Source organism: Scomber scombrus, chromosome 10, assembly GCF_963691925.1.
Source record: "Scomber scombrus chromosome 10, fScoSco1.1, whole genome shotgun sequence".
Lineage (NCBI taxonomy): Eukaryota > Metazoa > Chordata > Actinopteri > Scombriformes > Scombridae > Scomber > Scomber scombrus.
Genome location: NC_084979.1, coordinates 23,755,013 through 23,777,073, shown reverse-complemented (window position 1 = coordinate 23,777,073; position 22,061 = coordinate 23,755,013). Strand labels below are relative to the sequence as shown.

Genomic DNA, 22,061 nt, shown 5'->3' with positions numbered 1-22,061 from the left:
GAAACAAGCTCATGATAGGAGAGGCTCCTGTGAGATTAAAAACTTCAGTAATGATATCTGTCCAACAAACAGCAGTAATTCAAATATTATTCCACTTCATTGTTTTGTTTTTTTGAGTTTCTTACCGTCTTACTGTCTGCAGTGCTAAAAATTGACTTCAATCAGTTCTATAGGAAACACTCAATTGGAATGATCATTTCTGCTCATATAAATATGAGCAAGTGAACTGATCAATCATGACTACGATATAATACAATTCCCGAGGAGCAATTTCACTCTCACGGCTGATATAATTTTAGACTTACAATGAAATTTCGTGGCAGCTTCCAGACAGTTTGTTTTTTCTCTCTGCTTATGAATGAACGTCAGTATGAGACACTGTGTACAGCAAGGAATTGACAACAAATTGCTTCAGTGTATATTTGTCATAGTCTGCCAGTGTTACATACAGTACTCCATTAATCTTTAACTGTCTTTTGCAGTCAGGCTCTTACTCCCTGCACCGTCATGCTTCTTATGGTCAGGCTAACTTTTTTTTTTTAGCATCCACAGTTTGTTTTGTGTGCACATCTGTCATCTTACTGTTAAAAACATCAGACTGACTTACAAAGCTCAGATTTATAGATGTGCAGAATGAAACAATAACTTCCCAGCCTTTATGAGAAAATGGGATTATCAGTCAGGGTGAGCTATTATAGTTTTTTTGTTGTTTTTTTTAAACAATAACCAATTCCTTATGTCATATTTCTTCAAATATTTAATTTAATAGGTGGCTTATCATTCCATATTACATTTTAGGCCATTTACAGGAAATTGGAGAGTCTGGTCTTTGCTTTTATATAACAACCATCAACATTCCATTTAGTGTAATTCAGATTTGTATATCTTTGTTTAGTAGATGTTTTTATCACTGTACCTGAACTAACTGAAGTATGTCAAGTGGAACCTACAGTCTTAAAAGTAAAAAAAACCCCTATATCAAATGATGGATTAAATACATAAACATTTAATAAGGCAGCCAATATTTCCATTTTACAACACAAATGAAACTTTCAGAGACGGCACTGGTTATACAGTTCTTCTTCACCGTCAATTTACTTATTTAACATACTTTATTTTTTTCTGCTGGCAAGAGTCAACGTGTTTTCTTTTCACAGCGTCCCGTGGTGCACTCTTCCCCACGCCCGGTCCACTTTAAGCGATTCTGGGCGAAGACGGCATAGGACTTGTCCATTAATGGTCTCACAGGCGGCCACATCATGAAGCGACCCAACCAACCAAGGCCCACTGCGCTGTACATGACTGCAAATGCTGGGACCCCACGATGAACCTGTTGATACACAGGAGGTTGGTTAGCAGACAAGCAAAATATTACATGTAGCAACCAAATTGCTGTTCAACACCATAAATAATTACGTTTTAGCATAATCAGATTTTCTCTATGCTGCTACCATGACAGAAATGCAGACATATTTAGATGTTGATGTAAATATTAAGAGTGAAAATTTGATTGTCACACTTGTTATGCCCAGCTCGTTTGTTTTCATTAAGTGCAAAATAATCTTGTTTATCATCTGGTCCAGATCAAAGAAATAAATAATACCTAGTTTAGTTCTGCTCAGGTCTGTGTTAACACTATTTTTTTGCTGAAGCTTGAAGTGACATGGACTGACAGGTAGCTCCTCGATTGGATAGTTTTGGTGATGTCATCGCACCATCAGCATTACATAGATTTAGATGGAAACAAGAAAAAAGTCTGCACACATGATATCCAAATAAATACCTGCATTGGTGCAGTGGGAGGACTTTTTGATGTTTTGATTCAGTACCTGCTTTATTCGTCTTCTGGATGTACGTGTCCATCACAAACTTTTATGGATTTATATGGGGAAATCTAGGCTGACAGCAAGTCATGCTGCACTTAACACCATATCCTAACTGAATGCGACATGAGTGAGCTTTAGCGACATAATCAGTTTGATTGCTTTGTTTCTTTTGAGGTGTCCTAACTGGCTGCGAGTGAGGTAGTGCTGTTCAGCTTCATGCAGCGCACCGCTTTGACCTAACTTTATCTGTAGATCGCGTTGGAAATGTTACTGGAAGAAAAACATCTGATTAATTTAGTTGAAATGAGGAGTTATCTCCAGTGGTACCTCCTCATTTCACAACCAAAACATAAATGAAGTGGGAGCTGGCTGCAGAGAGATCACCAGCTAGCTGGAAGTTTCTGGTTAAGTTGCTCTTGGTTATATTGTATGTTATTTCCAGTAAAGAAACATCTAAATATCACAATATAGAACATGTGTTTTCTGGTGTAAAAGTACAAACGTAGAATAGCAAGTACTCTCCCATCTTTTACTTGAGTGATTACATCTCCACTCTTGATTGCACAGCTGATAGGTACGTGGTTTGTTTACATGATGTAACAAAAGTGTTTATTTAACGGATTCAGTGAGCGTCTGATGTTACGCATTAGGTGACTTCATAGTTTGGATGCTCATGTGCTGTTAGGACATGGCATTACTGCAGTGTGTTTGTCTGCGCTGAAAAACGTTGACCAGTGTTTCCCAAGGCACAAGATGACATCTTCAAAAGTCTTGTTTTGTCCATAACAGTGCAAAAACAAAATATATTCAAATTACTGTCATAGAAAACCAAAGAAACCAGAAAATATTCACATTTGAGAAGCTGGAATCAGAGAATTTGGACATTTTTTCTTAAAAATTACTCAAAATTATTATTATATTTTCAAAATAGTTGGTGATTAACTTAATAGCTGGCAAGTAATCAATTAATTAACTAATGATTGCAGCTCCTCTCCTTTCCAGGTTGTTTAATGTACACGAGAGTTGCAGCTTTCAAAGCAGCCCAAATAAACCAAACCAAACAGGCAAATGCTCCAGAATGAATTTAAGCTGAGGATCCTTAAATACACGTCACATCACAAGCTTAACACATGAATATGGGTTTACCTGATCTTTCTCATCAATCACATGCATTTCCTCCATGGCCATCTCATAGCTGACACCCTTGTATTTTTCTCCATCATAGCCTGAAAGCGAAATGTCGACGAAATCTACCCTCCCAGGCCGGTTTTTCTGCAGGAACTGGAGGAACCGGATCTCCGTCACACATATGGGACAAAGCCCATCATACAGCACCTGGAGATGAGCAAATATAGCACAAAAATGGTGACAACGTGGCTGTCTTCAACTTTCTGTTTCAACCTGTGATATGTGATATGTATACCTGTGAAGTCAAATGGATCAGAAACTTGGTGGGCTCTTTTTTAGGAGAACAAAACTTGAAGACATCTCTGGATAACCAGTCTGATCAGACTTTTTGGTCCATATATTTCGGTAAGGTTACCCTGTACTGTTCTGCTTGAATATGCAAATATACAAATGTACATATACAAATGTCTGAGCTTGGACTGTGTTAGAGGGGGTTAAATTAGTACTCATTCATTTTTTCTATACAATCACTGCCCTATCAAAGGGTGACAATAAATAATACTACACACACGAGGTTCAACAGAATTACATTAAAATAGAGTAAGAACTGAAGTTGGATAGATTATAAATGTATAAATTGTGTTGTTTACTATCACAATGATCACATTTTAAGACTAAGACCAATAAAGTGGATCATTTCACCCCAGTTCTCATATCTTTACTCTGGTTTTCTGTCGGCAAAATAATTGATTTAAAAAAAATACTGCTATTGATTTATAAACCAGTGAATGGTTGAGACAAAAAGGATTAGGATTTAAAGTTAACATTTCATTTAGAAATCAACTGCAAAGAGCTACAAAAGACAATTAATCTGCATCTAGAAATTGGACTTATTTAATGTAGTTAAACTGTAATGGTAGTATGTATACACACACACATACTCTCATCTTACATCAAAATGATGAGTCATACTTATGATATGGCTTAATAAGTCTAACTTATGAGATCAAACTGATGACTTATAGTAAATCTACATTAAGTTGTACTAAACTTTGAGTTGTAGTAAAGATACAGCTTAAAGCGATATTCTAATCCTTTGTTTGCACTGACATTATGTACCAATAAAATCTTAATGTCGTTAAGCAACAAAGTACATTAGCTATTAATAAAGTGATACATTCTCACGTTATAGAAAAACAGGAACTTTACCTTGACACCAGACTCAGAGCTGCAGGTCCGATGCTGATGTCTGCACAGTGCAGGCGTCACTTTAATAGCAGTCTTTGCATTTACACAACTATACCATCTGGCTAACCCGGATGCAAAACATGCTTTTCCTCTGGAAAACATCTGGAAAATACGCTGAACCAACTAAAGTGACTACAGGCAACTGTATGTACCTAGTTAAACAGATGCACAGTCGCTGGTTAAATAAGCTTTTGTAACTTACACTGCTTGACTTTGGTGCAGCTAAGAGTCACTGCTAACGTTAGCCACCATTCATGTGTTACACAAGTATAGTTGAGTAACACAAACAGAGGTCTCCTGCTGATGCTGTTCACACAAACCGGATGACAGAAACCTCTAACGTTAGCAGACCGTATCTCACGCACTCACATTTGCTTTTTTAGTTTTCAGAGAGATCATTTCTTACAAAATGTGCATCTTTTCAGCCACCCGACCACAAAGCATGGCTGAAGCAGGCGTGTTGAGGGTGTGTGTGTTATGACAGCTGAGACGTCCCACTAAGCTCAATGGTATTGGATCAATACACCCGATGTCCCGCCCTCATTTTTTAAAGACACAGTGTTTTTTTTTCTTTTTCCTCACACTACTGCTTTCTAATAGCCAACAAATGATCCCGATACTTTCTGCCAAACCAGATGTGCATCTATTATTATCATTATTTACCAAAGACAACACAATGCTGTTACAGTCAAAGGATTGCTGTATTGAGTCTAACAAGTGCAGACCCAGGAGGTCAGGGGGTCAGGGGCCCTCAGGCCAGAGCCGCTATTTGAAGTGATGGTTACAACATTTCTCACTGCAAAGTCTCTGGGCTAAGTTCAGTTTAAAGTAGAGATGTCCAGATTACATTTTTTTGCCTTTGATCCTTATCAAAGTTGTATCAAAGTTTTTTTCTTTTCATATTGAGTATTTGCCACCAAATTTTTGTTTTTGTTTTTATTTTAACAGCTTTACCAGCTTTCTACCTTACGTAAATATAATCTACATCACAGGCTTTCTTTGATAGTTTCGTAGTGTTTTATATAGTGTGCATGGGTTGTTTACAAAAAGGCCCTGCCAAGCCCAGGCCCAGGGGCCCAACGGTTCAGGAGGCCCCCAAGCCAGAGCATCTGCATGAAGTTGTAATAACTTTGCACTTCTTGTTGCACAGTTAAAGAGCTTAGTCATTCATGTCAATAACAGAGCCTCGAAAAGTCCTGCTGAGATAACTGTACGAATTGGCTAAACATTCACTTTCAACCTGTTACAAGTAAGAAACCATTTTAATACTTTTAAAGTGTGCTGTAAATCCTGTTTAGGTTTAGGTGAACTTAATGCTGTTGGCTGTAAGTCAGTGTACCTGCCGTGCCAGAGAAAAAGGGGTTGGGTGGGGGTTACATGTCTGAGCCTACAGCTAAAATGTTAAAGAAATTGAAAGCAGATTCAGTAGTTCAGCAGTTTCCCATCTGACACAATGATTAAAAAAATATTTTCATTTTGCCCATCCCTCGAACACACAAGCAGACATGAGTGTACAAAGAACACACAACCTTTGAACAGATTTTTTAAATAATTAATTAATTTTTTCTTTATTTTTAACCAGACAGCTGTTTATATCTTAGTCTGGTGTTGAATTTAGGTTTTCTGCTCATAGAGATATGTCCTGAGATCACAGTTTCTTGTCAGGGTTATTGTTTTTTCTGTGTATGGTCACTTGTATTTATCATGCAAGCACACGTGATGAGATCAAAAGGGCCTCTCTGAGGGAGACAGCCAAAGCCAGGCACAACCAAAAAGTTCATAGCCTTGGCAGTACGGTTTCAAGGATTGTGCAGAGGTGAGCTCTTATGATATGTAGATTGTATTTATTAGAGTTTGCATTATTTGTTCATAACAATTTCTTTGAGAATGTGCCATTGCTTATACCTTGTTCATTTCTTTTACCTGTTCCCAATATCCAGCCGGTGGATCAAAAATGCCCCCTCCAGCAGCAACCAATCTAGGCTACACCCCACCAGATGGAGGCTGGGGCTGGGCCATCGTCGCTAGCGCTTTCATCTCCATAGGATTCTCCTATGCGTTTCCCAAGTCCCTCACCATCTACTTTAAGGAGATTCAGGAATATTTTTCGGTTTCCTACAGTGAGATTGCCTGGGTGTCCTCAGTCATGCTCGCTTCTATGTATGCAGGAGGTCAGTGATAAAGGCAAAAATCATTCCCACACAGCATATTCTATTAACATTTTGATGAGTGAAGAAAAACTATCATCCATTTTTTTTTGTCTGATACACCTACAGTAAAAGAAACTACCAAAAAGTGAGATATTCCTCCTCTCTGTGCAGGACCTTTGAGCAGTATACTTGTCAACCGCTATGGCAGCAGACCTGTGGTTATGGTCGGTGGGGTCATGGTTTGCGCTGCCATGGTGCTTGCTTCATTTGGCACTACTATCATTCATCTCTATCTTTGTGTTGGAGTAATTGGAGGTAAATTTATTTTCTTTTTTTCATTAATAAACATATGTTGTTCCTTGTCAACAAGCCAGTAAAATATCCTTGAATGTCAGCCACTTTCATTAAATATCCCAGAAGGTTAGTTGAGGTGAAATCTTGAAGGATTTTACTAGTAAGGTCGCTGCTGTTCTTTGTAATGTTTGCTTTACATCTCCTAGTTGTGACTTATTGAGCTGTTTGGTTATCAGGGCCAGAAAACTCAGGTTTTGTCTCTGTGTGGGGTTAACATTGGCCATTCTGTGTAATGTGTCAATATTTGCCCAAATCGCAATGAAAAATCTAAGCCCTGTTAATACTATTGTTAGAGTAAATCATAGACTTGAGTTGAACCTTAATTTCTTTCTTTTTTTTTAAATGTCTCACTAAATCAGATGCAATTAGAAAACCTATACACACACATGCACATATGGCAGGCCGAATGATCAAGAGCAGCAGTGAGCAAACAAACCCATCAGACTTTAAACTTAATCTCTAATCTAGTATTGATGCCCTACCTACTGCGACAGAGAAAGGAAATGTGTGTAAATAGTTGCCTACTTGAAATAAAAAGTATTAGAACATCATGGATATAAAATAACATATCACATCAGAAATAATGAACTGCAATTTTGATGAATCTGCATATTATTTTCTCAATTAAAGGCATACATTATTGTTTTCTTTTATTTTCCTTAAAAACAATGTATAGGTTCATTCAAAAGTATGTTGTATGTATCTACAGAGACTCTGCCCTCTGCCTGTATTTTCATATTTCCTTAGTATTTTGCTGTGTTCGGGACGATGCTGGGCTGCAACTTTTGGGCAGTGTGTGTGTGTGGCCTCCAGCCAAACACAGTGCACATGGTGTTAGTGTGTGACTGTAGAAACATAGTGACCAGGGGCCAGATCATAAGCATGCATCACAGAGAGAGCGACGATAATGCGGGACACAGCACCGATGTTCTGCTCATTCGACAGTTTGATAAATTGCTCATATTGTCTCTCTTACTGCACAGTAGTGAGCAGTCGAAGCTGACTCGAGTGAAGTATAACCTAAGGTCTGATTCATTCTGTCTACTGTGGACTCAGTGGTCCGATGTCCGCTGTGTTTGTGTGTGTGTGTGTGTGCAACTCAACCTGCTCAGACACAGACAAGGAGAGGAAAGCGATGTTGAGCCGGGGGGAGCAGCCAAGTTTGAATGTTGTGTTTACAAATAGTAACCGACAAATCCTGCATAGTATGCCTTTAATCCTTTGCTCTATAAAATATCTGAATATAGTGAAAAAATGTCTGTTAAAATTTCCTGAAAGCCAACCAAAAGAATAACTTAATTTGCCCAACCAACCAACCAACCACTCAAAACCAACAGAAATTCAGTTTCAATGACAAAGCAAAGAAAAAAAAGAAGCTGATAATAGGAAATGTTTGGACCTTTTGCTTGAAATGTTACTTAAACTAGTAATCAATTATCAAAATATTTACTAATAACATTTCTATCAGTTAACTAATCAACTAATTGTTTCACCTCTAATAACAACACAAATTGCTTGAATGTACAGGGTTATGTATCATATGAGCCTTGGACTATTTCATAATCTAATTACTATTTATATTACTGTACTTCTCTAAAATGTATCTCTCTAAATGTTTTAATACATTTGAAAATGTTTAAACAGCGTCTTATTCTTTAACTATATTGTACTGCTATACCAGTTAAAATGCCATTATAGTGGTTAAAGGTTAGAATAATGAAGAATTCTGCTTGACATTGAGTGTGGCATAACAAAATCTTCTTGCTAAAGCTGCTGCTGATAAAGAGCAGGTGTCTACATTATCCTCACAAAAATGACATTTCTTTTTTATTATTTCGTGTAATACCCTAAACTGTTAATTCTAATGAGACAGCAGAATCCCACATGTTCTGTTATTACTTTATTGTCTATACAGAAAAATGTATTACTTATGGTGTGTTAATGAACCCTTTTATTATTTTAACAGGTTTGGGCCTTGCCTTCAATCTGCAGCCAGCCCTGACAATCGTCGGTTCCTACTTCCAGGTCAAAAGGCCACTGGCAAACGGACTTGCTATGACAGGAAGTCCGGTTGTTCTGTGCACTCTTGCTCCTCTCAATCAGTTTCTGTTTGATTCTTTTGGCTGGAGAGGGAGCTTTCTCATCCTGGGATCCATTGTGTTGAACTGCTGTGTGGCTGGTTCTCTGATGAGGCCAGTTAACAAAAATGTCCAACCCAAACCAAAAGCGGAACTACCGGAGTGTAACGGCGGTGAAGAAGCTGCTACTGCGGACATCGCTGCACAAGCAGATAACCACCTCGCTGAAGAAAACCAAAATGAGAGTAATAGTCAGAGCTGCATACATAAATTTGTAGATGTCTCACTTTTCAGACACCGGGGTTTCCTCATTTATCTCGCTGGTAATGTGGTCATGTTTTTTGGCTTTTTTGCGCCTGTGGTTTTTATGGCCCCATATGCCAAACATCTAGGGATTGATGAGTATTCAGCAGCTTTATTGCTCTCTATTTTTGCTTTAACGGACATGTTTATCAGACCAACAACTGGCTTCATAGGCAACACCAAGTTGGTCAGACCAAGAATCCAGTATTTTTTCAGTTTTGCCGTTTCGTACAATGGTATATGTCACCTTCTATGTCCACTGGCAACTGGATACGTGGGTCTTGCAATCTATGCTGTATTCTTTGGTTTGGGTTTTGGGATGGTTTCTGCACTGCTCTTTGAAGTCCTCATGGACCTTGTTGGTGCTCATCGCTTCTCCAGTGCGGTTGGGCTCGTCACCATTATTGAGTGTGGCCCAGTGCTTCTTGGACCTCCGCTTTCAGGTTTGTAAATTTACAGCCACATTAATATTTTTATTTTAAATGATACATAAAGCACAACAACAACAACATTTACAAAGTTGTAAAAATGTTGTCTTTACACCTAAGCAATGATGCATCTTTTCTTTCAGGAGCCCTGGTTGATATGTTTGGAGATTACAAGTACATGTACTATGCGTGTGGTGTATTCATGCTGGTGCCTGGCATATTTTTCTTCATCATGCATTACTACAACTACAAGAAACTGGACGAGGAGCAGAGGCAGAGTGTGGCTGTGAAGATGAAGACTTCTGAAGAGGCAGTACAACTTCAAATGAGCCAGAATGATAAAATAGCACATGAAACAAACGGATGAACTTACTGAATATGATTTTATTTTAGTGGATGTTGAAAGATGACACTGTACCTCTTTTACTGCAGGACTGACAGTATACGGGGTACTATTGTTGGAATAATTTTCTACCCTGGATCAGGTGTTGGACTCTTTGGACATTTGGAAAATATGTGAGGATTAACATATGGTATTTTAATAGTTATTTTATATACAGTTTTATTATTATTACACTATGTGATAACTGCAACTGTAAAGGCTTTCAATCATAAATTATCCAGAAGTGTCTGTTCCTTCCAGTGCAGTTATCTTAATGGCTCCATAAGCTTATATGGTTCTCCTGTGTTTCTTCAGTGGCTGAATATAAAGTTATTTTCCTGAGGGACCAGTGTAAAATAATGAGTCATAACCTACAACCCAGAGCCAAGGTGCCACAGTTTATTATCATCTTCTGACCACTAGATGGCACTGGACACTATCATGTGAAAAATTAAGGTGCCACGCATCTCTGCTATTAAACTGCAATTAAACAGGCACCTCATTGGTTGTTTACTTCTCTACTTCATTGCTTTGTATAGTTTGGGTCATGATCTTCTAGTGGGCTGCCAGATATTGTGAATGGGTCACCAAGGATGCAGCAATTAAAAGATGAGACAATTAAATATATGTATGTAAAGACTACTGACTTAATACCTTCACCACAATCCCCTCATTGTGCAAGAAAATTCTATAGTAAAGTACTTTTTCAGTGTCATGGGGATCTGGACGACTTAAGTACAGTCATAAAAATTCTGTATGAAGTTATGGAAATGTTTTAGAATTGAACTTTAAAATATGTGCAGGGATCCCTATGTGCATTTGATAATACCATTTAATTTGCACGTATGCCAGAAGAACTGAAATGCTTTACATAGTCAGAAATACTGCATATAGCACACTTTTTAAAACATTTTTTTTTTTTACAGTATTTAGTTGTTCTACCACTACAGAGAAAATACCTAACAGTGGATTAAATTTCTGATTGTAATGACAATCAAGCACACCAGAGGACTGACCAGTGAAATCACACCAGGTCACACCATCCCACAGGTCAAACGTTCTATTCTAACACATCGCATCATTACACCCCCTTAGCACCAAGGCTTGAGCATCTGCATTATAAGATACATGGGAGAGCCATTCAGGCAAAGAACAATGCCATTATTACCAATGTATGCTTAAATGATCCATCCTTATCATGTCCCTGCAAGGTGCATATTGACTCCCTTTTTCAGATGGACGAAAATTGCTTATGTGGGTGAATCAATAAGTTCTTTTACAATGTTAGATAAGTTTATCTGAAAATCAGATAAACAGTGTAAGTGCACGGTCTACGGGTGGGTGATCTTCTTTGTCGATCCCTGTTTAATTTCAGTCAACCAAAGGGAAACATGGGCACATTATTTAAAACTATCAATATAATTATGTAGATAGAGTGACAAACATGACATTACATCCATTCCAATGGAAAAGAGGTTAATGAGAGCACACAAAGTGAAAAAGTAAAGACCTCCAATTACTGGCAGTGGCCCATAAGCTTTGTATCATCTCCTCGCTCAACAGCTTGAGTATAATCGCTGTGATGAACTGTGACTGATGTCAGTAAATCTGACTTTAATTGGGAACAAGAAGATTGAATTCAGGCAGCTCTGCATCCAATCCCTGTGATGACTGCTTCCATGCTGAGACATGGTCTTATAACCATGCTGCTGGCTTGAGCAGTTGCACCCCAAGTTCTGTTTTAACTACACGGTCGGGATGTCTGTAAAGAAGGGAGTGATACTGTCTATTTAATCCAACATGTTTGTTAATAATCTCTACTAATCTTCTTTACCCACAGCGGCAGAACTAATCTGTCTTCACAATGTTTACACTCGGAGGGAGGGCAACGTCATGTGAATACCAGAGACTTAAGAGTTTATTCATCAGCCGTGTGGATGGAGCTATTAATGACACATCGCTGGTCTAAAATAAACATCGATAGCCAGGGCAGCTAATGTGGTTACACAGGGCATGTTGACATGTTGTAGCAGACAGAGGAGCAATTGCCACGTCTGTCTATCCAAGGAGCTCTCAAGGACTCAATCACACCTCCCAGAGACTATAGAGACAATGTGTCCTGCAGTGTGTCTCAAATGACTGCCGACCTTGATAAAGCACAAGATTTACTGTGATCATTTGGTAAAAAACAAGGCACGAACAGCAGCATACTCTCAAAATCAATAATCTACAGCCACTTTAACACCGATCACGGTCGCCTTGATCTTTATGTAGAGTGAAATCATCTGTATTTCACTGATTTTCTCCTACACAAACAGTTAGCATCTGAATGTGTTAAGGGAAGAACAGAGGAAGTCTAAATTTTGATTCACCGTCGCCAATGCCTAGAGGGCAGCCTGAATTAGATGAAAGATATCTGTCCAAAGAGAAACACTCAGATAATTGATTTACTAGTGACTGTTTTGTGGAGAAGTGGGCAGCTGCCAGCACATATAAGTTCTGCACTGCACTGAGACTAAGAGGTTGTTAGTGAGAAACATATTAAAATTAAGTTTAGTCAACAATTATTGGATGAATACCATTTTCTGAAGTTTATGTCTTTCCCAGGCCAAGACGGTCTGGTATTACAGACACTCGATCAGGCAAAAACTGTGTTGTTACTGTTGCTGGACATCTGGCTTCCTTGTGGAATACAAAATGGCACAAAACAGCGCTGTTATGAAGATGTTTTTGAACTCAGACAAAAGAGGAACTTAAACCCCTAAACTACTGAATCATGACTAATGCTTGTAAAAGAAATTGAGTCGCAAAGCAAAAAGGACTTAATGAGATTATGTTACCCATAATTAACAATCTGTGAAACATATTTCCCAAAAACCACAACAGTATGGCTTTTTTGTCTGCCGTCAAGACTAAGAATGTGTGAATTATCATCCAAACACACATTTACCCCACTTTTCAGAGTTGACAATGCAGAGCCCCTGACCAATATCCTTAATCTGCCACTCAAAATACATTTAGCCTTTGTGAGAAGTAATGTGCGTCACTGAAACACTGGTTGTGGAGGCTCTCTGCTGCCTATTAGAACCATTGTTCTTCTTTATCTGGTGAACACAGACAACCACTAAAGCTTGCATGTCTGGGGACGGTTTTGCTGTTGTGTGAATATTACAGGAAGAATACTAGGATTGTCATGTGTATTATAATCTATCCTTTGAATACCACACTGAATTACACTGCTATATAAACAAATCTGATTGAAGAGCTAAAGAATAAATGACATAAACTACCCGCTTGTATCTTCTCATTGTACACACTCAGATGTAATCTGTGGCATGTGGATAATAAAAAGTAAGTGGGTTGTATCTATCAGTCCATCAGAGCAGCACACTTGAGTGACCAATTCGACCCAAGCAATAACACTGTAAGATTTCATTTAATTCTTCAGTCTTGATTTGGTAAATTGCATTGAATCTAAAATAGTTCCCAATCCCCCATCTGCAGACACCTGAGATAGACGTTCCAGCGTCATGTCCTCAGGGATCGACACCCCGGCCTGGACTAAGAGAGAGAGAGCATGACAGAGAGACTGGGCATAGTAAAGGGAGAGGAGCAGAAATAATTATAAGAGCAACTGAGGCGTATCGGTTTGTCCTTGCCTCAAAATGAAAAGCAGGATGAAACATGATGGCACAAATAAACTGCAAGCCCATATACAGTACCTGATTCAGTCATAACATCTGTGTAATTACACATAAGGAACCTTGTAACACTGGGATTCTGTTACCAAATTGTATCATCTGCACATTCCTGGCCAGGACCTAAAACAATTACATATATCATTATCCTGAACTGAAATTGTTAACAAGCACTGACAAACAGTGATGAAGGTAGCTCTCTCTCTCGAAATATGGGAGGCATTCATGACTTAGTTTGATACCCATAGTGAACCGTGCCATTTTTTGTTCCTTGTCTGTACTGAAAGGGTTTTGAGTACATCGCAAAAGAGCGCCACAGTGGCTAAAGTGAATCAGTGTCCTCAGAGGTGTTCTTTGTGTTTCAAGGGCAGTCTCTCCTGAGTCTGGGGCTGACATGATGAGGTTGTTGACTGTCACAGCTGCCTCACTAAGCCCACCAAAGGTGTGTGATTAAATTCCCATTCTTTTCCTAAAGAGAAGTGGAGCCTCTTAGAAACCTATAAACCATATGGACAAGTCAATAAAATGTCTTTAAAATAGTGCTCATAGGTTTTCTCAGAAGCAAATGACAAAAGAAACTGGATGCCTTTGTGTTACAGCACACAGTACGAATAAATAGTGTTTTTTTCTTCATTGAACCTTTTTAAAGGAGCAGTCAATATTCACACGAGTGGAAAGAAATGTTCTGCTTTGTAGATTCAGAAGTATTGTTAAGTCATTTTGGAAAATAGTTTTCAAGGATTAGCAAACCAAGGATAAGGCTGGCAATACATATTTAATTATTGTCAACAAATTCCATGAAAAGATTAAAATCAATAAATGTGGAATTTACCCTATGAGCAGGCACTGACTGTGTATCCGGTATAGCTTATTACATTGTTGTCAAAAGCTATCAATGAGCCATAATGTTGCACTGGGTGACATGTGCCTTCATTGCAATGAACATGTGTACTGTGATTATATTTTGAATCAATCCCACTTACACCATTTTGAAGCCATAAATACTGACTGATGCACTAAATATGTATATAAAATATATATATATATATATATATATATTATATATATATAATAAATATATTCGGCTGAAAATAGTCCCCAATAAATGCAATTTTACTTCTATTCAAGTTTTCTTTGCTATGAACTACAGTGCTCATGCTGTTTAAAGAAATTACCAAGCCTCGAGAAATGGATAAATCCATTGTTGGTTGCTTTTTCTTTTTTTTTTCAAACTAAATTATAAAATAGTTTTTTTTGCAATAGCCCTTAACAGCAATACATATAAGTGTTGGATGACATATTTGTTAGTGACCCCAAAATTTGTTCCAGCAGTTGCAGACATAAAACAGAACATGTCTCTGATCTAACTGTCACTCAAACATTTGTTTTTCTTCCTTTTCTTACAGTTGAATGTTTGAGCTCAACTGTGCAGAATGATGTATGTGCAGAGTTTGACACTAGAAGGCGTATTTAAAAAAAAAACAACATTTATCTGCTGGAGGTGGAAAGTGTTTTTCTTATAGAGAATCTGATTTTAAGGGGTGGGTCTACAAGCAGGATTTGTGACATCACAACTAGTTATGAAGTCAGACCTGGTTTACTGTAGTATGCCACTTACACAAGTGTGATGTTGAAACATGAAGACTCCAGTGCGCATACACTGAGAATGGACTTTACAGCGAAGTAGGAGACATTCTGTGTCCAGCAGTTAAACTTCAGCCAGATAATTTTGTAATTAATTTTGTCATAATAACATGTCTGAAGGTGATCTAAGGTTTGGGTTAGACACAAAAACAACCTGATTGTGGAAGTGTCACAGGGCAGCATTTGTTGATCCATCTCTATAACAACATCACAATATTTCCTCATTCGCTCCTGACAGACAACTGTCATAATTGCTACAGTACAGCTTAAGGTCTTCTTAACTTTAAGACATATCATTTTGGGAAATTTACTGAAATGATTGATGCTGTCATTTTTCTTTGGAGGACAGTCTAATTAGCTGTCTAATTAATCCTTCCCAAACATTATCCAAATGACTCTTCAGTATGTTTTAATTATCTATTTCAGTTTCACCTCTGAGTTAAAAAAAAAATCTAGGTTATTTCTGCTATAAACAAAACAGAGAGCTCTACCCTGACAGAAGGTATACTGTAATTAAAGCAGCAAAACAATTAAGATTGAAACAACAAAAACAAAAAAAACCCTCATAAACAAAATAGCAGCATTCACTGAAATAGTCCTATAAAAAATCTACATATAAGAAAAACTGTGATTCACCATTATCGATGGGAGGTTGGCATTTTATCAGTGGATGTCACAGCACAATCAGCACAGTTTGGTTTTTACATTCAACCAATTAATGGAATACCGTCTGTGGCAGAGGTAACAAGGATGGAATTGAAACTTAACAGTTTTGTTTGAAGAACTTAGTTATCTTCTGTAGAAATACATTATCTATCAAGTTTGGCACAGTCTACCATGACCTGAAAAGTGAACATGTAATTAAATGTTGTTACATAAGAGCAAAGCAGCGGCACACCTTGTGGTTTAGCAGTACAAACGGTACAGTAGGAAGGAAGCACAGCATGTGTTGATGATGTCAATCATCAAATTTTCCCCTTTTGCCGTTCTCTTCACTCTGGTGTTTCTGAATAGAAAATCACTGTAATGACTTTTTATTTCATGTGAGGAGTAAAAATAAACCGTTTAACAACTTTGATGCAGAAATAGTGTGTAGCAGATCTGACAGAGTCTTTAATCAGCTATTTCTATTCAATAAAGCCTCAGTTTAATGCATGCCTGGCAATTCTTCAATTAAACTGTTAAAAAAAATTCCATACTTTTTAATTAAAACTAAAAACAGCAAATCAAAGGTTTTCTGCACAGTTTTTCATATATTATATAACGTGTATTTTTGTTTTTTTGTTTTTCTTAATGCCTTATCTTCCCTTGGTTAGATGTCATCTGGAAAAACCCAGGAAAGAAGTTCTACTTTTTGTTTTTCCAAACTGAGCTTTTTTTGGAATTTCCTATTTCATTTCCTATGTTATGTTATGTTATGTTATGTTATGTTATGTTATGTTATGTTATGTTATGTTATGTTATGTTATGTTATGTTATGTTATGTTATGTTATGTTATGTTATGTTATGTTATGTTATGTTATGTTATGTTATGTTATGTCATGATAGGTTATGTTATGTTATGTTAGGTTATTTAGGGTCCTTTGAAACCTACAAATGATGTCAAAATGTCCATAGTAAACATTTTGTTCGAGTGCATAGGAAGGTTAAGTATGACGTGGACTTTGACTTTTGATGTTACTGGCTGCATTCATTGACAGCTCAACTGTGACCAAAGTTTGGGATTCTAAGAGTCATTATTAGATATTATTGTGCTTTAGTCTCCTTTAGCAGCCACAATAAGTGCTTCATGTGATCTATAACTAAACTGAACTATGTAAATGTCTGTCTTTAAACCAGATACAGACCCCACATCACTTCAGATGTCTTAAAATAAATCTGATCATTACTGTTCCTGCTGGGCGAGACTAATGAATGGTCAACCTTAAAATGCTTACAGTTGCAGTTGCATTTAATAATGAAATATTTGTTGGTTCTGCAATATGTGTGTATGCCTCTAAAGTAGCCTAAGAAGCCTAAAGTAACAAACAAACAAAAATTGTCTTATGTACAAAATTAAAACCTATGAGTTATTTGGATATATATTTTCATAGAGATGCTCACACTGGCTGGCACTGTGATCTAACAGTTTGCTTTCTTTTACTGATACAAAGAGTTATGCATCATCACCTGAGGGAGCAAATGCAACAGAATGACAAACAACATAAGTCACAAACTGACTCCTGTGCAGCCAATCAGCTTTAATGTATTGTAATGTATTCATAAGGTCGTTCAGTGGTGATGGATTGGCTGAGCTTCAGAAAGTGGGAAGCTAATAAACAAATTTGTAAAGTCTTTATCTTCCTTTACTGCAGCTCAGGATGTATCACCACATGTGAAACTTTAAGTCAAACACACACACATGCACACACACACACACACACACACGCACGCACGCACGCACGCACGCACGCTCGCACACACACACACACACACACACACACACACACACACACATATATATACATATATAGATTGAAATTGAATGAAGAAGAAAAAAAATATATCAAACATGCAGTGTAAAAATGCTTCAAAGGTCAATTCTTACAACAAGCAAAGGGGTGTAAAACCTAAATTAGAAACAGGGCCACTGTGATCAACTCATCATTTTCAGAAATGTGAGAAAAACTGTTGAAAGCTGATAGTGTAGAATTAAAACAAGCTTATTTTGCAGCTGTATTACTGTAAACAGCTTATATAAAACAACCGAATAAGCAAAATATATACAAAAGCCCCAAATTAACCTCAACATAACAGAGTGAAGAGCATGATTGCAAGCGCAGGCAGCATTATACAATACCATGTTTCAAAAAGCAGCCCTCTCAGCTGTCTAAATAGGATGATTGCTGCTGGTCTGAAGGGTCCTTCAGTGAGAGGAGCTTTGGAGGAAAGAGACAGAGACAAAGAGGCAGCATGTGGGAGGTGCCAAATAAAACAGCACTGATTAACTTGTTTAGTGCTGTACAGTGATTTTGGTGTGTATACTGTATGTGTGTGTGTGAGTGTGTGTGTTGCCTAAACTATACATACAACAGTTTTTGTGCGTGTGTGTGTGTGAGCATATGTCTAAGGATGGCAGTTTTTGCTGCGCTTCAGATGAAAGAAAATGAAAGCGTGTCTGAGCCTGGATGCTCTTTTTTTCTTCCTGTCTCTTTGAACAGCAGCAGCGTTCATGGCCAGGTGAAGGACAGAGTCAAAGGAGGGCATCCTTTGTTGGAAGAGGCTGATCCTTATTATCCTTTAACAACATGATGATCTAATTATCTCCCTGTGTTACTACTGAGTATATGGATAATAGCAACCATTTATCAGGAGATATTAATTGAAGCAGACTGTCACAATTAATTAGTTGTTCTGGCTTTTGCCATGTGACACATTATTCTTACTCAGCTTAATAAAGCAGCTGTTCTCCTTTGAAACAATTGTATCTACATGAAGTCAGTGGATCGCTGCGAGGAGGAGAATATATCGCAGCCCTGCAGTGGTTATCAAATTTAAATATCTCATTCCTGTTTGTATAATTTAAAGAGGTGCTTTAATGAATATCTTTTTTCATTTCTCCATCCTGCTTCACCTGTATTATGAAAACGAGAAACTGCTCCTGTCCCTTGTGGCTGATCCAGAGTTTTGTTTCTGTGGATTAGCATGCTCATGTCTTAAGCTATTGTCTGTGTCTCGTCAACCTGCATTTGAACCCGAGCGTCAAACCAATATAAACTGGCTCATGACAGTGAGTTTAATTTAATTAGCCAATTAGGTGTATTTTTAAATGAGGATTCTGCATGGTAATCATTATTTAAGGTATGTGTGTAATAAATACAGTCCAGTTTCCAGTCATGAGAGCCAAGAAATATCTCTATTATAACACAAGTAGTAATGTTTATCATTTTATGAGAGAGGTCAAAGTTGTTGATGTCATGCATTATTGCCATAACTTCTGTTTAACAAGTGAAAGTCCTCATAAAACAATGGTGTAAAATATAGTACAGAGGACAAAAGAGTGGCTCACCCTACACATCTACAGTATACTGTATATGTTGTTTTCTGCTGTTGAGTTATGAGAATAGCACACAGTGGATGATAGGACCATAGACTTATCAATAATGCATAAGATAGTAAGAGAAATGACAGGCACTCTGCTGGTAGGTTCTTTCTAGAAGCAAGCCATAAATTTGCAGGGCAATAATAATGACTCTTCTCAGGGAAATAAAGGCCACCCTCTGCTCCCCATAGTCATAAACCTGACTCACTCTTCCATTGGTTGGAAGAAAAATGCTTCCTCTCCCACCACACAGGAGTCATACACAGGAGGTACTTCAACCAGCCAACTTGATATGCAATCATCTCTCTTTACAGAGGAAAGAATACAATTTCAGTTTTTATATTAGCTATTTCCCTATTATGCCTGTGGAGGTGGGGAGAAATTGTGAGCACAGTAATAGTGAAATGAAGTTTCCAGCTTGGGAAAATATTCAAAAAAGAATCTTCAATAATTCTTTTATTCAGATCATCTTCTAATCCTGTTGTGCAGCCTGCTGTGTAGACCTATTTTCTATTTTACCATGTACTTTTTATTATTACTTCAAATACAGGTTGTTTTCACTGTGTCTCCAAAAAAAAGATAGGATGTCTTTATCTTCCTTTGCAAAATAAACTAGGAACAGTTTGACATTTTGGGAAATACACTTACTGCCTTTCTTGCTGAGACTTATGCACGAGAGGATCGATAACACTCACATTTCTGTCCATTAAAGATGGAGCCAGGAGATGGTTTGCTTAGTGTAAATACTGGGAGAAAGAAGAAACAGCTAACCTGGCTCTGTCCAGAGGAATGCTTGTATGTACTTTAATTTGTTCAAAAAGTGTAAAAGTTATGGTTTACGGGTGTATGCACTGGTCTAATTTTTGGTTTTGTGTAGTGGCTTTATTGATTCTGACACATAGAGCCCAGGAGGGGACATGGAGAAAAAAAAGTGCTTTCAATGTAATAATTTGTGTTCTCGATTTAGTCATTTGTGATCTTGATTTAGTAATTGCAAATAATCGCTGACATTAGCACTTGTTCATAGACTTTACTTTTTGTTCATGTTAATTCAACACCAGCTGTTCTTGCACACTCAGTTCTGTGTTCTTTATAGAAAGGATAAAGTCGGAGCACCCTGATGGTTAAGTGATTATCATGCATGCAATATAATAGCAGTGTCCCTGGTTCAAATCTGGCAAGGGCCCTATGCTGCAGGTCATCCCCCTCTCTCTCTCTGTTTCCTGCCAGTGTCTCTGCCAGCTACTGTCTAAATAAAGGCAAAAAAGCCCAAAAAAAGAGAAAGGATAAAGTCCAGCTAGCAGTAGCTGTCTCTCTTCTTAATGGGCACACTTGTGATGACAGCAAATGATTGTTCCACTCACTTCTATAACTCAACATTCAAGACCAGATTTGTTTTTACTGCAGATTAAAGAACTCAGAGCAAAGAGAAATGTTTCTAGCACTAATATACACGTACGAGCTAATCCACCTGTTCAGATTACTCCAACCACTATGCTCGTCTTCATTCTTTCAACCGTTTACCAGAACAGCCACCACGTCCTGCATTTATGACATATTTTCCTGTTACGTCCTTGCTGGGTACACATCAGGACACATTAGCGTTTACGCTACAAAAGATCTGTAGTCAAATGCATCCCAGAACACCTCGGCAAGCAGCAAGAGCGATTGGATCACAATGTTTCTTGGAGGTCGTTTACACTTGTATTTACTGCTGTCCACTTGTGATCAGATCACCTCAGACGCATATTATTGCCAGGTGTAAACAGGGTCATTAGCATCTACTAACAATAGTTAGTTTTTACCATTTTGATTTAAAAAAAAAAAAACACTATTAATTTGTTAGCATAAATAAAAACAAACTGCTAATGCCATTTTCCCAAAGTTTTTATCTCTAAACTCTACTTTCTAAAAACCTCTAAACCCCTCGGTCCTCTCGGTTCTGCTGTTATTAAAGGCATGTCTGAGCCATTCGTGGTCCCTTGACTCGCACATGGACTCACCTCTTCTGTCTTTTTACTTTTGAGCTGGTGATTTTTCAGCTGTGGTTGTCTAGGGCCTGTGGGAAATGGTGTTCTTTAAAGGTCTGTAAAAACAGAACAAAAACTGTTTGGTTGGCATCCTTATTAAGGCGTATGAAGTGAACCATACAATGAACCATAGAACATCCGACTTCCTGCAGATATTGCACCAATCGATTTCATTTGGAACCATGCCCTGTTGGACCACTTGTAACGGGAGGAAACTATCAGTGCCGAAAATTTCATAAAACGATAATTTATTCTTTGTGGTTGTTACTGTAATGACAAAATAAGTGAATAAACCAGATATTAAGGGTATATGGTGATTTCTTAGTAAAAATCATTTTTGATATTAGAATATTAGATTTAGATTTTCTTCGGTAAGAACTTCGGTAAAAAATATTGTTTTGCAGTGTCTCCAATATAAAGGCAGGATGACCTTTTCATCTTTGGCAGATAGGTCTTGACTACCATCTTTTAATTTTTGACCATCCAACCATCAGAAACTATCAACAGAAACTTCATTATCATTTACAGAAAGGTCTTAGCTGACGTCTGCCGGGCACGCTACCCCCAGCTGTTCAAGTCATGTTCACTCAGCAGTGGCCCAGAACAAATGCTTTGGGATGGAGAGTGCTGGGGTGGGTCTCCATAATCAACTCTACTGAGCTGCCTTCAGAGTGCAAACAGCAGGTATCAAACAGTTTAGGGTCCATTTG

At 37.8% G+C, this 22,061-nt stretch overlaps 3 protein-coding genes across 3 annotated transcripts in view; 1 reads left to right on the top strand and 2 right to left on the bottom strand.

The window, feature by feature from the left end:
* LOC133987837 (acidic mammalian chitinase-like) overlaps positions 1 to 11,411 on the bottom strand; it is a 47,676-nt gene extending 36,265 nt beyond the window's left edge. Inside the window, exon 1 of the mRNA XM_062427306.1 lies at positions 11,408 to 11,411. The gene's annotated coding sequence lies outside the window, so the exon portion shown is untranslated. The remainder of the gene's footprint in view (positions 1 to 11,407) is intronic.
* LOC133987841 (uncharacterized) lies at positions 1,136 to 4,728 on the bottom strand. The gene is made up of 3 exons (XM_062427309.1): positions 4,164 to 4,728; positions 2,973 to 3,161; positions 1,136 to 1,330 (listed from the first exon to the last, which is right to left on the bottom strand). The coding sequence occupies exons 1-3, from the start codon at positions 4,302 to 4,304 to the stop codon at positions 1,136 to 1,138; spliced, it is 525 nt and encodes a 174-aa protein (XP_062283293.1). The 5' UTR covers positions 4,305 to 4,728.
* LOC133987836 (monocarboxylate transporter 2-like) lies at positions 5,863 to 10,739 on the top strand. The gene is made up of 5 exons (XM_062427304.1): positions 5,863 to 6,018; positions 6,143 to 6,373; positions 6,524 to 6,667; positions 8,673 to 9,530; positions 9,659 to 10,739. Exons 2-5 carry the CDS (start codon positions 6,157 to 6,159, stop codon positions 9,880 to 9,882), a joined length of 1,443 nt encoding a protein of 480 aa, XP_062283288.1. The 5' UTR covers positions 5,863 to 6,018; positions 6,143 to 6,156; the 3' UTR covers positions 9,883 to 10,739.
* Positions 11,412 to 22,061: the final 10,650 nt, after the last annotated feature.